The sequence below is a fragment of the Leuresthes tenuis genome, unplaced genomic scaffold (genome assembly GCF_036924035.1).
Source record: "Leuresthes tenuis unplaced genomic scaffold, fLeuTen1.0.hap1 SCAF_17, whole genome shotgun sequence".
NCBI classification, from domain to species: Eukaryota; Metazoa; Chordata; class Actinopteri; order Atheriniformes; family Atherinopsidae; genus Leuresthes; species Leuresthes tenuis.
This window is the reverse complement of record NW_027325371.1, coordinates 14,527,451-14,542,409: the sequence shown is the minus strand read 5'-3', so window position 1 is coordinate 14,542,409 and position 14,959 is coordinate 14,527,451. Positions and strand designations below refer to the sequence as shown.

The window sequence follows — 14,959 nt, the reverse complement described above, 5'->3', positions numbered from 1 at the left end:
AGCAGCAGCACTTCGGCTGGGAGGCTTTCCAGTCCCGGGCCTGTCTTTGCTCTCAATGACTGCCGTCCTCCGGCTCCATTTCAGTCGACATAAATAACACGCACTTTGCTCCTGGACATCTACGCACATGGAGAAATTTACACTGCATCTTCAGTTGTTACAAAAATATTCCTACTTATTCCATAAAAAAGGACATGAGAATCAGCAAATTCATATGAATCTTTATTGTATTTAGAAATCCACGCATCAAATCTTTTTTATTATTTTTTCTGTTACCATTTACAACTGGGGAGAATGAGGGACAAGCTAAATGTCTTGCCTTTCCCAGCAGGCGCAATGCACTACAGGATGGGCTGAAATGGATGGGGAAGGGGAGGGGGGGGGGCGGCGCAGGGGTACATAAAGTGCTTTTGTCAACAGTTTTCTTCTTTTAATAGAAAAAAGGATCAAAACAAAAGGTTTGAGGGTGGAGGGAGAGGACACGAGGGTCCGTGGACGTGACAGCATGAGTGCAAGGCAGGTAGGCAAAGGAGGGGAGACGGTGAAATGTTGATGATGAGGAAGAGAGTAGTGGGGGTTTTTATCTTCAAAAAATAAAAAAAGCGTTTGAATGAAAAACAAAAGAAGAAAAAAGAAAAGTGGTCTCAACCCAGGATGAGGCTGGACTTGCCACCAGGAGGGTTTCTTCGGCCGCCAGCGGCAGCGCTGCCGGCTCCCGACGGGTCAGGGGACTGTGATGTCTCCTTCTGCTCCTGCGCTTCCTGCTCCTCCTCAATGTCAGGACACTCTACAGAGCCAACAAACACAGCATGGCGCTCCATATATTTGTGTGATACTACAGAAACAACATTTAGCTACTTCACTGTGACGCATTTAACTGCTGATGCTCATTGAAGATATTTTTTAGCGCTTCCCTAAAACCCCACATTCTCAGTTCTGCAACACTTGAATCTTCTATGAGATTCTGGTCCAAAATGTACCCGACTTTAGTGTACAGTATGAAAACATGGCTTCCAGTTTGCGAACTCACGGCAGCTGCATCTAAATGAATACCATCAAATCCAATGGATAACAGCAGATGGGATGGAGCCCACACAGCTTAAAGTGGGAACGCAGACAATGAAGGGGTTAAACACAAATTTAGTGTGCCATAATAGCAGAAATCTTAACTTTAGCTTAAAAAAAAAAAGTTTGTTTTAAACAATGCACTCATTTTGTCTTTTATATCAATTTGTACAAAAATTGGGGAAAAAAAGAGCAAAGAGTGAATAAATAAAAATTTTTAAAAAAAGGATTATAAATCACTAACAAGGTGGAAAGTAAGCAGATCAAACTTTAACCAAGCTAGCAGCGGCCACCTCACCAGCTCGCTGTATCTGTGTTTATCGTTTAATTTGCAATCTAAACTTTTTCCACCACTTCAGAAGCTTTTTTCCTAAAGGCCGAGCAGACAACTTCCACGTATAATCGACCCGACAGCAGCAGGAGTGGAAGGGCTGCCGTGACAGTTGCATTCCTTGTACGTTAATGAGACTGTTGTCGCTTCGTGACTGTGTACACAGGAGTTCAAATATTTAACTTCTGAGACGGAGCAGTTCCCCGTCTTCTTTAGACAGTCAGACTTACGGTGAGTCATTAAACTGGCGGAAGTGCTTGGAAAAGTTCAAATGCATAGAAAACAGATTTCAAAGTGGCCACACATGCTCAAAAAGCGGCACAAAAATGTGCTTTAATTTCAATATCTTCATTGAGCTGTGCGGTAAACCCTCCTATTATCCGAGGAGCCGGTAACTTTGATACAAACACGCACCTGGAGGTTAATAAAAAGCTTTTCAAACTAAGTAAGGCCTGCCAACAACAAACAGCTGCTTGACTACAGATTATCATGCCATCATGACAGGGAAAACCACATCAAAGAGATCATATGTTGTTGACTTGAAAGTACTGTATGTTTTATAAAAAAAGAAAGAAAAAATGTTGTATGACTGCCGGCAGGGACAAGACAAGCCACCACAATCTCATGTTGTAGAGGCAGACGGAGTGGAATTACCTGATCTGTTATAGAGCACCACGGAGCTTTTCAGTGACTAATCTAAGTCATGCACTGCTGTTTAGAGACAAAGTGTGACAGTAACTTGGAAACCTTTTTATAAAACGGCTGAAGAGCTTGGGAGACTTACCATCGTTTGCTTGTTCTTGCCCGTTCTCAACCTGCAAGGAAAACATGAGACGTGTTATCAGGCTGCCCATTGTAGCACCCTGTGGCATCACTGATCCCCCCCCCCCCCCCCCCCCCCGTTTTCTCATAACTCATTCTATTTCACTCCGTCTTTACCAAAACTGCCTGGTTATGAAACTCCTTCCGTGTCTAACAGAGAGGACTAACAGAATAAAAACAAAACCTCCACAAGGATTACAATTGTCAGTGGATATCTATCAGAAAAAACTGGATTTGTTTCAAATAGAAGGATCAAGTCACCCATCTCCCCCCCCCCCCCATACATTTTCCAGTGAACTGTTTGGAACTGCACTTTATCTACGACTGTGAGCTCTTCAGCCCTGACGAGGCTGTGGCTCTGTTTTGGAAACAGAGTCTGTCAGACTAAATGACAGTTACCTCTCGTCTCTGGTTCCAGACCATGGCGGCTCCAGAGTTGTGGATGGTGGTCAGTTCCGGCTCAGGATTCTTGGGAAAAAGGAGAGGCTGCTGGCACCGCCTCAGCGGGGCTGATGGCTCCCCGCACAGGGTTCCTGTGGGTGCCCCACCTGGGTGGGTTAAAAAATAATTAAATCAATTCAAATCTGCTGTACAACTGTGCAGATGTTATGTACGAAGCACTCATGGTCATATAAGTGTTTTTCAGTTATTTGGCTGACAGATTATGGTGATGCTCGTGCACACATGACAAATCATGAGAAAGGCTTCAAAGCAGCAGAGTCATACCATATGGACATTAATCCAATTAGCCACAAAGCCAACCCAGACCTTAATGTCTTCAGCTCATGAGATAACCGTGCTCACTACAAGATTCATCTTCTCAGATTTGACAAAAAAATCTCAGCTTAATGAATAAATCTGTCCGAACCAACGCACACCTAAATCTCTGAGAACCAGCCGGAAACATCCCCAAATCCTCTTGGTGCGGCTGCAACAGACCCAGAAACGCAGTGGAAGACTTCCAAGCAGACAACCCGAGTGCCAAAACTCACAAAACCCTGTAGCGCCTGCAGAAAGAGCATTAAAACCCTGTATTGGCCCACTGTGGGGAGGCAGGCTGTGCTACCCAAAGCCACAGAAGGTAAAAGCCATTGCCCAGAGGGACAGGGAGTGGACAGACTGCCTTTGTCACGGGGGGGAAACTGCTGCTGAAGAAGCAGAGGAGTGGCCATTGTTGTTAATGGAGTGTGGTGAATCAGCACTGTTGAGAGTCTATCACTCAACAAGAGCTCCTTCATTACTGGATCAATATATCCGAGTCCGATTTGTTTACTGCCCAGTGAACAACAAATATGAAACAGCAGAGGATTAAACTAGATTGATGGAGGCACATTAAGTTATCATCAATACAAAACATAGCCTCCTTCTTAACCTTCTCCTGGATTCAAAGCATAAATGTAAGAAGACACTCAGACGGGAAAGCAATTGTGTGGCTGCTGGTGCTCTTAGCTTCCTCTCCCAGGCCAGGAGCTGAGGGCACTTAAACTAAGCAACTCCTTTATATCCTGACCAACAACCTGCCAAAGATTCTGGCTGAATGTCAACCATGCTTATATGTTGGCCTGAACATTATCGTCCATTCCTACAGTCAAACTGAAACGACAGAGAAATAACGTTCAGTTGAAAACTATAGAGACAAAAGAAACGCAGGGGGAGAAAAGGGCACGTATTATTTACCCAAACCAACTACAAGACATGTGGTTGAGGCACTCTCAGCCAGCTGAGAAGAATCATCCAGCCTGACCATCTTCATCTCCCTCCATGAAATCAGGCCACTTTAACTGCACCTCACAAGTGGGGAGTCGAAACTCTGTCATCGGCAGTTCTATGGTTCACCTAAAAATTGAGCCAATGATTATCTACCGGTACTTTGCCACGTGTTTCGTATCTCCAACAAAAAAAATCTGCCTTCCTCTTTTTTCCAAAAGTTGGAAATTCCAAGTTGGGGTTTATTAACAACACAACGGCAGAACCTACCATTAGAAAAACAAAACATTGTCTCAAACATTATTCACTAAAAACTTTAAAAAAAAAAAAAAAAAGAGTAGAGGAATAACAAGGATTCCTATATCAGTGTCACGTGTGGTAGTGTGACCACTTTTAGCTCTTTGTGCTAGCGTGAGCTCTCAGGATAGCTAATGTAGGCTTTCTTACATGTTCTAGCTTATATATGTTATACTTTAGGGCTACATTTGCATTGCACTGCAGAGCTGTATAAGAGATTTCAAGAGGCACACCAAACTGAACCAGCTGCTTTGAACAGAGCTGTGAAGACAGGGCTGGAGCTGTTCTACTGTATCCGAGTTATTTTGATAAAAGCATGAGTCAAATTGTGTAGAAAAAAAAAAGAAAAGGCACAATATGCCTCCTTTAGAAACACAGAATACTATGGATGCAAACAGCTTAAGCACTTAATGCAAGACTTTGTTCCCAACTCTGTGTAACATTGTTCCAGAAAGACGAGACATGTCCCAGGTCTATAAAACGCATATTTGACCATTTCCTAAGGAATCTAGACAGCTTGGTGTGCCAGAGGAACAGAAGGTCGTACACAGGCAGCACAGAAAGTACAACACTTGTAAAGCTTGCTATTTAGATAATTCTTCCCAATTCCAGAAGAAATGAACATCCCCATCAAGTTGTACACACCAAAGAGGGACAAGTCTGAGAAGCTCTCCTGAACTTGATACGGCCCAAAGTGAAACAATGCAAGCAGGAAAAGGCTTTACTGTAATCAGCAGCTGGCTGTGAAGGTCAGAAGCTTAAGTAATGATTTTAGGCCAAATTCGTCATTGTCCACACACCCAGAAAATGTGATACACCATGTAAACAGTTTCTACAAAATGGTCACTGTTAAAACATGTGATCTCTGGAACCTGACTGCTGTAGAGCCTGAAATGTTCTCTTTATTCGCTTTATCCAAGCTTAACCAAACAATGATTAGGTGGATAAAAAGAATTCCATCCTTAATTACAAGCAGGGAAGCCAAAGCACACTAAAGGCTGAATGTTTGGCTCAAACTTTCCTTGGTTTAATATAAACATACCGGAAGGCAATAACGTCAGATCACATTTAAGCCTCTGTGGCCGTAAGTTTGCTGTGACCTTGAAATCTCGTGGGCTTCCTACCCGCCCCCTGCCTTCACTGGTCCCATCATGTCTAAGGCCATGAATTTCACCATGTGATTCTTTTCTAACTGACCTGCTATTTCCGTTGAGGACTGATCTTACAATTATCTAACAAAGCCTCGCTTCAAATTACCCTTATCCCAGTACTCTAGAGCTTTTTGGCTGTTACACATGTGGGATGTTGAGTCTGACAACCGAAACGGAAAACTCTAAATAAGCCTGCAGTTTGTATCTTTTCCAAGCTCAAGTCAGGGGAATTAATTCCATGGTGCGTTCTGCTTACTTAAGGCTTCTGCTACTTCTGTCTGCTTTTGCGAGATTGAGCTTGCCCTCATTATGTGCGAGTCTCTCTTGGTGTAAAACTCAAACTACAGTTATCTTTTAAAAGTAAACAGAAATGCTTTGATTCCTTTTGCTCCGATTGGTCACACGTAAAATTAACTCAGGTGGATTAGAGGGAAGTCGGATGAAGTTACTGGGTGGATTGTTCCTCCGATGAGCATGAGGGTCATCAGGCTCTGCGAAGATGCTAGAGGCCATCTTGTTCTTGCGCTGGGGGGTTGTGTTGTCATCTGTGCCAAAGGTGAAGCTGGAGTCCCCACCTGGCGGTCGGAGTACCCTTAAGAACAAAAAGGAACAGATTATAATATCAGTTGATTGTCATTGTTTCAGCTGTGCTTTCTTTAGGCCAAACTACGAAACATGGCTTTAACGTCACACGTAAATGATCAGCTGCACAGAAAAGAATCAATAGTCAGATAAAATGGGAGGATACCCCCAAGCTGCTTGCATGCTTCTCCCTACTCCACCCTAACGGTTTCATACACATACCACACACAGCAGATACCAGCATGGTCTCTACTATCTAAGCTGCGGCTGTCAGCTCGTCAGACAGACAGTCACAATCTCTGCCCTGCAGCTGACTCCAGTCGCATATAATCAGAGAGCTAGGGGCTCGTTGCAGCTCCACAGCACAGATTCCTTTGCAGTGAAATGGTTGGTGTCCGTTTCTGGTAGAATCATCAGCGTTTGGCAAATAAATAAGTTATGTGATGCCTCTTTTAGCTCAATATTACTCAATAGTGGTGAAAGATCTAAGGTCCACTGTTAAATAGGTCACGTAATATCAGCCTTCTGGAACAATCCAGGAAGCAGATCCGTGAAAGAAAAAAAGAAAGGCTACTTTCCACCGACATTCCTTTTGCCAGAAGTGCAACAAAAGCAGCTCAATAATTTGCAGGGAAACCGTTCTTGCTTGCTGTGCTGAAGGACATTTGGGGTGGGTGACAGACATAGATGTGCTTGCACAGCCCGTGTCCAACCCCTCCCTCTTTTTTCCAGCTAACTCTCCTATCTTCAGAGTCCCTGAAGCCACCAGCTGACACATTGAGCAGCTGTCCACAGGCCAGGCTGGCAGATGGAGTCCAACAAACTCTGCTCCTCGAAGTACAAAGAAAGCAACTAAAGGCAAATCCGCACAGCGTGGACTGCATCGGCATGATTCCTCTCACTCTTTTCTTTTTTTTTTTTTCAGCGCACACTGGTGTCCATCAGACAAGGCTATGACAATAATGCCTAAACCAGACTTCACCTCCTGGCCAGAAAAGATGAGCTCATGGTTTCCACACGGACTGCGACGAGTGAAAACATGGCAGCAGACCCCACCCTAGAGTTAAACTGGAAATAATATCAATAAAAAAAAAAAAAAAGAAAAAAAAGGGGGGGGGGGGGATTTGTGTTTAGGAGCAGGAGGGCAATATTTGGGGAGGTGAAGTCAGGACAGATGCAAGAAATCCACAGCCAAAGATGGCATGTCTGATAAGGAAGGGTGGGAGGCCTTTGATGGCCTACAAAGATTTCAGCCTTATCTTTGGAAAACGTGCTTCTCTACGGACCTCTTTGGTCAGACAGCAGCAGAAATGACCAGCAGCTGGCAAAAAGGGGCTTTTAAAAAGGAGCAAAAGCAAAGAGCTAAGGAAAGATTTACAGGCTTAGCTAGCCCCCACCCAGGCCCCTGCATCATCCGAACACAGCATGCGACTTCACAACGCTTGATGACTGACCGACATTTGACATGCTCACTCAGCAAAGTCTGGCAGCACTAGTTTCTCTCTCAAAAGGGAAAAAAAAATGTAATCTGTACGCCCATGGGGCATGCAGAGGCAGCCATAATTTAAAAGGCATTGTTACACTCTTTTCACCGCAAAGGGGGAGGAATGCATCCAGACGATACGCATCACTTACAGGAAGGTAATGACTGCGTGCTTTGAGGATGAGTCTTCAGGTGGTTCTACATTCAAGATCACGCTGAACAAATTTTGTACACACACATACAATAAGGTAGTCATGTATTTAAACCACCCTAAATTAGTTTGCATAACTTCCATTCGCCCCAACCACATTAGCGATAACGACATATCCAGATCCAAGTCTAGCCATGGATCCCTCCTGTAATAAATCACATGCTTAGATTTAGCAGCTCCAACAACGCTCTATTAATGAAATGTAGCACGAGGCAGAAAAAGGATAAAACACTGCGTGAAACTTTAATGGACACAGCTAGGAAACCAACCACGGGAGACGAGCTGCGACTTTTGACTACAAATGAAAATTAAAAAAAAAAAAAAAAGAAAGTTATTTTGTTGTCGACAGCAGTCAGTGGGGAGTGGACGTTACGAAGCTTTGTCCACTTCTTGTTTGAAATAAAAGGAAAACGAAAAATCCCGTAGGACAATCGGTTTGTCCCTCATGCCCAAAGCCCACACGGGCTAACCCAACTAAGTTAGAGTAGCTAAAGGGCATGATGCCTCTGCGACCCAATAAGATTAACTCAATTAGCGAGACTATGTGACAGTTGAGCTCAATCCAGAAATATCCCTCCCCATCCCAAACGGGATACTATAGGAAGCAGTCGGCTTTTCGACGAGAAGAAAAAAAAGGAAGAAAGAAACAAGGCGTTTGCTAGCTAAAAAGCTTGCCCGCATCCCACTTCTTTTGTTCCTGCATGGAAGGTTTTCTGCTCCTTTTACCTGGAACTGCTTTTAGCACCAGGGTCCATTCCTTGATAGGTGGTTGTCGTCGTCATCTTTGGGGAGTATTTCAATCTCTTGGCGATAAGAAACAGTCAAACTAATTAAAAAAATAAAAAAGTAATCCTCCTCCTTGCCCGCAGAGATGCGACGGGATGTAGACTCCACCCGATACTGAAAAACATAACGAAGACCAGATCCGTTGGTTCTGCGGTGCCAGCCCACGAGACCCATCCCACCAGCATTTGACCCGCTCTGATTGGACAGGACACCACAGAACTCCGCTCTCATTGGACAGAACCCCTGTGTTCGACTCTCTTGTTGGTGGCAGGTCTCGGATTCATGTCAGGGACCAGAGTATGGATCCCCGAGGCTGTTTTCAGCACGTCTATTGATTGTGACAATCAGCGAACATGTTCTAAATTGCGAAAAGATGACGCGGATAAACTTTGACCTCCGTCTGGGAAGATCCTGGGCGCCAGGATCATCTGACCATTTTGTCAGTCGAACTATTTGTTCAAAATCACGTTAGTGGAAAAAATAAGCAGAATGAATGAACGTTTGGAAAAAAGACAGTATTTTTTATTTTAACAGGCATTTAATAGACAATACAGATGTTTATTCAATTGAAACATCGCTTCAGGCTTCCCAAAATTTTAATTTGAAGTGGGCAAGTAAAACACGTTTCTAAACATCCAGTACTATATATATATATAAAAAAAAGTATAAAATAAGAAAAGAAAAAATAATCTGTTTTGTTGGCAAAAGAAAGTAAATACCAAAACCCATTCCCAAACTGGGTAAATGGTTTTACTCACTAGGTGACAGCCGGTCCCAAAATTGTATACTTTAAGAACAGATTTGTTGAACAATGACCAAGCCTATCTCAACGACATGTGATCAATATTTGATCCGTTACCTCAACATTTACCACAATACAGCATGAACAAACAAAACCAAAACTCAGGGTGATCTGTATGTAGTTTATGTACAAAGAAGAAAAGTAACAGGGGCAAGAAATGAAAATATTATACAGCAGTTAAGTGTGGCAGAGAAATAAAAACTTCTTCTGCATGGAATTCTGTTGAGACAGTTGTTTGAGCTGCGAAGAACCAACCGCTGGGTGTCTCGGGCTGGGGCTTGTTGGATGAGTTGAGGGTGAAAAATGGCGGTATATGCGGCAGATTAAATCAGGCCTCCCGTCTGTTGTTGAAACACGTCAATTGTGTCTTCATCTTCCATTTCCAACTGTTAAGAAAAGGGAACGTGTTAGCATAAGCGTATGTACTTTTCTTCAGCTAATTTTAGCAAAAAAAAAAGGATGATAGATGCAGAAAGGAAAAGGGCAAAGGTCGAGATGTTGCAGTTGTGTGGCCTGAGGGTGACACTGTGCCATATGCAACGTGAATTATTATTTATTTTTTGTTTGTATACATATAAGGGCAATGCTGCCAACAGAATGGTACACTGTATTTGCCTCGACTGCCGAACACACACACAAGGACTTGCCTGGCACTGCAAAAATATACAATAACGAGTTGTGACCACTTCAACCACAAACTGCAGGGAGTAAAACTGGCATCTGTCTACAGGGACATAACCAACAAGACACACCAGCCAAGATTTAGTTTAGCGCATTCTTACGGCCTGAGGCATCACAGGCTTCCTATGTCAGCCCTGTGACCTGCACAAAGACGTGATTTGTGACAGGCTTCAGCCTACAGACCCACAACAGCATTAATCAAGTCTCTGAGAGACAGCGGTTGGATTTTTTTTAAAAGCTGTTTATGCATTATAATAACTATATTCCCCATGTATTTAACAGTGCCCACAATAATAAGAGAATAACAGAAACGAATAGCACCAAAATAAGAGAACAGTGCACCAATATGCATGCCTTACAGGTTGGAAAATGTTTGCTGGGAAAGCGTGAAAAGACTGATCTAAGTGGTGCTGAACAGTGGAATCAGACATTTGAACTTTTCCCATCACTTTCGTGTTGATGGAATCATAGACTGATTAACTCTACTTTACGTTGACGTTAACTGCGTTATTTGTCAGTGGTTGAAGCTTAAATGCTTCTTCAGGACATAAATGCACAGGACAACAATGCAACATCAACAGCGGCTTTTGAGCAGTTTAAACTTGTTAAAACATGCCTAACTGGGCTGAAACTATTCAAAATTGCTTCATTATTGCCTCTTATTTACATGGTCTTCCAGTGTCCTCGATAGGAAACCATTTTTTTAAATCTTTTTTTACATGGTAGCTCTTGGGCCACTACAACAGGAAATATTGATGTATAATTGCCCCTCAAATGCCCCATCCTTCCCTTCAACTCCCTCTGCACTGCAAAGCTCTGTACTCTTGCCCAGGTGTATCAAACATCCTACCTGGGGGTTGGGAGCGATCTTTGCCATGTGATCAAGACTTATTTTCTGCCCAGATGCTGGAGTCATGAGAGGACACAGCAGGGCCCCTTTCAGTGCTGCTGCTTCTTGACGTAGGGTTTGTGTATAAGAGGCCTAAGCCAAGTTATCCTCCTAGCCATGGTGTCTACTGTAAAACCCCTCTGGCCGCCATAATTTTGTCCCACTGACATCTGGTGCATTGTCAGCAATAAATTGGCCACAAATGAAGGCAAGTTGACCTGTATGCTTTATTTGTTATAGTAGCAAACTTGGTTCATGGCTGGAAAGCTATGAAACTATTTCACTTCTGACTTCACACCTAAACAATTCAGTTGATTCAGTCTAAACAAACTCAGGTCTGTTCGCTCCGTTAGTGCGATTCGTTTAAGCTGACGTGAGAATGAAGCCTTCAGTGGACTTGCCCAAAGTATTTTACAGCATGGAAAACACCTCAGTTTTTACGATTTTGAAACACATCATAAATTTTGTGCTTTTTTTTTTCTTCCCCCCATTCATATTTGGCTGGGAGATTATTAATGCATTGTTCTGTGATCTGACAAACGTAAAACTTACACTTAAATTACTGCTTTAAACAGACTCAGGGCAACAGGGTACCTCAAAATATCTTTATGCCCATCCCTATAGACAGTGAATGGTTTGGAGTAGCAAAAGTCGTCGTTTTAAGACTTCAGACTTACCTGTGCTGGTGTGTCTGTCTCATTTATCGGCTGTCCGTCAAATCTGAACCTGATTTGCCTCATTGACAGTCCCTGTAAAGAAATAAAAGCCTTTTATTCACCCAAGAACCATTCGATGGTGGACCTCCTTGTAACCTCGACCCTCTTTGTCACTACGTTTTCAGACATGAGAGGTATAAAAACAGTCAACAGTTGGTCACAACAGTCCAACAATGATGTCGTGATTTCAATAACATCAACGACGGTGGATGCACTTGAAAATGCTGCTCTTCCACATGTGTGAGCTTGTTGAACCTTTGGGTTGAAATGACTCTTCAGTAATGCTTCTCACTCCCAGGGCTTGTATTACATTAAAACAACAAGAGCAGTCACTGTGGCAATGTTATTTATTTCAAGCTGACGGATACCCCTCAAAAGCAGGTCAAATGTCCAATTAAAAGAAACTGCAGTTTAGCAGTTTCTGACTGTCGCAGATCAGACTCGTGCTGTGTTGAAAGGGATATGCACATGTTGCAAGGTCTGATCTTGTAAGACTGTTGCCACCAGTTGGAAAGTTGGAAAAGCAACATTTAGCTGCCGTCAGGTTAATGGAAAGCAGTGCATATCTGAAAGGGGCTATAAATAGTCGCATAAAAAGCTCTGACAAAAAGAGCTCTACCAACAGATACAGTATTAAACAGTCTAACAGAGGGAGTCACGGATCGCACACAAGCCTGCGGAAAAGGTACCTCACAAAATTTGAATGGGTAAGCAATGTGGTTTTTGTTGTTGTTATACCTAAAAAACTGGCAAGGAACCAACACTTACTGTAGTTACCGATATTGATCCTCTGTTTATTACCATCAATAAACCATTAAAAAAACAAGTTATAGCAGAAACACATTAAGACTTATCTGTTTTCACTCACATAGTCATCCAAAGCCAAGCTAAGGAAAAACGAGCACGTACTGCTGGAAAACATGGCTCCTGGGGTTTTAGAGTCAAAGAAACATAATATCTATCAGAGTGAAACACTAAGACTAGAAATATGAAGACATCTCCTCTTTGCTGTGGTTTTAAAACCAAGAGGAATGACAAACTTGCACTTTGCTCCGCGGGTATTCCCAGTGTTCGACAGTGTTAGGATTTGGTTATCAGTTTAACCCTGATTCGACTATCAACTAAAGAGGAGTGTCCGATGTCTATGTGCAATTGTTGAGGGAGTTTAGTTTGAAGGGTAAGGAGGGTGGTGTGAAAGCAGAAAATATGCAGTTTAGTTCCTGATAGAGGAGTTACAATGACTCTGTAGCCCCAAATGCACTTGAACAGGGTCACTGCTTGTAAATAATACATGTATCAGGAAAAAAAATTATGTAAATCATGACCATGATGGATAACTCTTTAATGAGCATCATCTGGCTTCTATTTTTGACCTTTTAGTTTATTGTGTGTTAGCTACTTTGATCATAGCCTTTTTGCACCATAAGCAAGACTAACATAAGCACACTTAAAAGTTCTTTCCTCTGACAAAATGAAGTAATTCTAATAATTATTTCCATATGATGGTTAAGTGTCCAAACTCAGCATTGCAGCTTTTGAAAGTTTTTAAAATATTAAGGCCCGCGGGATCTTTGCTATGCCAAAGAACACTCCACTCTGATGCCATTAATGACAGAGATTTGGACACGCAGGCAAAAGCTGAGGTACAATTCCAAGGCCCGAGCACTGGCACAGCTTACAAATGGATTTAGAAAACGAGTCGTTATTCATATTATTAGTTTCAACCGTTTCTTTTTGACAAGTGGGAAACGCTTTCCCGTGCAGAGGTAAAGACCAGATAACAGACAGTTTGGTTTACACAAAACACAAAGAAGTTGGTATCAAATGACTAAATATGTGAGCAGAAGTAGAAGTGCACTAAGGAGAAGTGTTGATTCAGGACTGCAATGCAATGAAATAGCTGCGTGATCTGTTGCTTCTTGGGTACATGTGTAATGATATAAGGTCACGCCCACCTGTCTCTCGCAGTAGGCCTTCATGAGTTTGATGAGCGGCGTGTGTCTTTTGATCTTAAACTGCACAACAGATCCATCCTGACCTGCTACCTTCAGGTTTATGTGTTCGTTGTTCTCTGTCTTCACCGCCTCCTGAAGGAATAAGCAGAGAGAAACACAACAAAAGACAAACAGGGATTCAGAACTGGAATCAGGATTTGTTATTCGACAAACACACAAAAATAATCTTAAAAACCTTGAAATATCAGTTATAGGGACCCAAATAAGTGTAACAATCCTCTATGGTGCAGCTTTCCCACGTGTTTATACTTAGTTTCAGTGGCTGCAAAATCAGAGCATGCCACAGAGATACTGATCAGCACAGAGTTAACCCAGATTTAACACAAATTGTAGTTGTGCCATTGTGTACAAATTCTAATATGCTGAGTTATTACCATTGCTAAGTATAAAAACTCCCCATGTTGTACAAATTAACCCACACACGATGCGCAAACCTTTCTCTCCATCACACACACACACACATGCACACAAACACAAACACTGGTAGTGACACCAGCTGGTTGGCTGTATGTGATAAAGCAAGAAGCAATCTGCGCGCCTCTGGATGCGCGTTCACAAACCTTCCGGTCTATCAAAGTAGGTATATCTGATAGTTGAATTCTAGCACGCAACTTTAAAAAAAAAAAGCAAAACAAAACGTGCGTAACTGCCCCTTTTTCTTAAAGCACCTATATCATACACCCGGTGAAAAACACAAGTATTTGGGCTCTCAGTGGAGAGACTCACCTTCGGTTTTTCATCAGCCATGGTCACTCTTTTGGCGCTTCTCTACGCTGCCACACAAAGAATACGAGTACGCGCACGTACGCGTGCCCGTTTAAATTATTCTGGCCAACGTGCGCGGTCATGTGCAAGTGCGCGTACACCTAAAGTGGCTCTGAGTGGCTACATGTGGTCACGAGGTTTAAAGCGCAGTCTGGGCATGGGCGGGAGAGTCCCATATGCGCGCTACTGAGGCACTTAACTCCACATGCACGCGCACAGCCCTGTTTTCCTTTTTGCGTTCAAGTTTAAATGTAAAAATACTCCACAATATGCCCTTCATCATCCCGATGACCTCACGACAGCGTTGCGCAGCTCAGTAAACATCATCTTATGGTGCAATATACATCCATATATGCATTTTTTGTTGTGCTTCTTTTTTAACCCTATAATTCCCTGTGGCCATCTTGTTTTTCTGTGAAGCTGAAGGATGTACAACACCAAATGATTAACTTTTCTTATATATAGGGGAGATACATATCAGCATTTTCTTAACAGATTATTGCAAGAATATTTGTAGGACTGGCTTGTACGTTTATAACATACACTAACAATTTCTATATTTTGATAGTTCATTGTTTCCCTTTTGAAGGCAACACTGATTATTCACAGCTTTAGGCTTCTGATTGTTTAAGTTATCTCGTTGTATCTTTGTGGAG

At 42.6% G+C, this 14,959-nt stretch overlaps 2 protein-coding genes across 2 annotated transcripts; both read right to left on the bottom strand.

Annotated features, from left to right (window-relative positions):
- Nucleotides 1-209: 209 nt before the first annotated feature.
- Nucleotides 210-8,612, bottom strand: LOC140273057 (jupiter microtubule associated homolog 1-like). The gene is made up of 5 exons (XM_072368582.1): nucleotides 8,376-8,612; nucleotides 5,823-5,965; nucleotides 2,618-2,766; nucleotides 2,181-2,211; nucleotides 210-787 (listed from the first exon to the last, which is right to left on the bottom strand). Exons 1-5 carry the CDS (start codon nucleotides 8,429-8,431, stop codon nucleotides 645-647), a joined length of 522 nt encoding a protein of 173 aa, XP_072224683.1. The 5' UTR covers nucleotides 8,432-8,612; the 3' UTR covers nucleotides 210-644.
- Nucleotides 8,613-8,931: 319 nt separating this feature from the next.
- LOC140274068 (small ubiquitin-related modifier 2-like) lies at nucleotides 8,932-14,366 on the bottom strand. Its single transcript, XM_072369775.1, has 4 exons — nucleotides 14,265-14,366; nucleotides 13,479-13,610; nucleotides 11,485-11,556; nucleotides 8,932-9,623 (listed from the first exon to the last, which is right to left on the bottom strand). The coding sequence occupies exons 1-4, from the start codon at nucleotides 14,283-14,285 to the stop codon at nucleotides 9,561-9,563; spliced, it is 288 nt and encodes a 95-aa protein (XP_072225876.1). The 5' UTR covers nucleotides 14,286-14,366; the 3' UTR covers nucleotides 8,932-9,560.
- Nucleotides 14,367-14,959: the final 593 nt, after the last annotated feature.

Excerpts from the sequence above, each read along its gene's own strand:
- LOC140274068 (XM_072369775.1), bottom strand. The coding sequence starts at position 14,285 with ATGGCTGATGAAAAACCGAAG. Across the intron at positions 11,557-13,478 it reads AGGCCTACTGCGAGAGACAG|GGACTGTCAATGAGGCAAAT; the intron begins GTGGGCGTGACC and ends ATTTCTTTACAG. Across the intron at positions 9,624-11,484 it reads AGACAGACACACCAGCACAG|TTGGAAATGGAAGATGAAGA; the intron begins GTAAGTCTGAAG and ends TTTTCTTAACAG.
- LOC140273057 (XM_072368582.1), bottom strand. The coding sequence starts at position 8,431 with ATGACGACGACAACCACCTATCAAGGAATGGACCCTGGTGCTAAAAGC. Across the intron at positions 5,966-8,375 it reads GGTGCTAAAAGCAGTTCCAG|GGTACTCCGACCGCCAGGTG; the intron begins GTAAAAGGAGCA and ends TTTGTTCTTAAG. Across the intron at positions 2,212-2,617 it reads TCTGGAACCAGAGACGAGAG|GTTGAGAACGGGCAAGAACA; the intron begins GTAACTGTCATT and ends TTTTCCTTGCAG.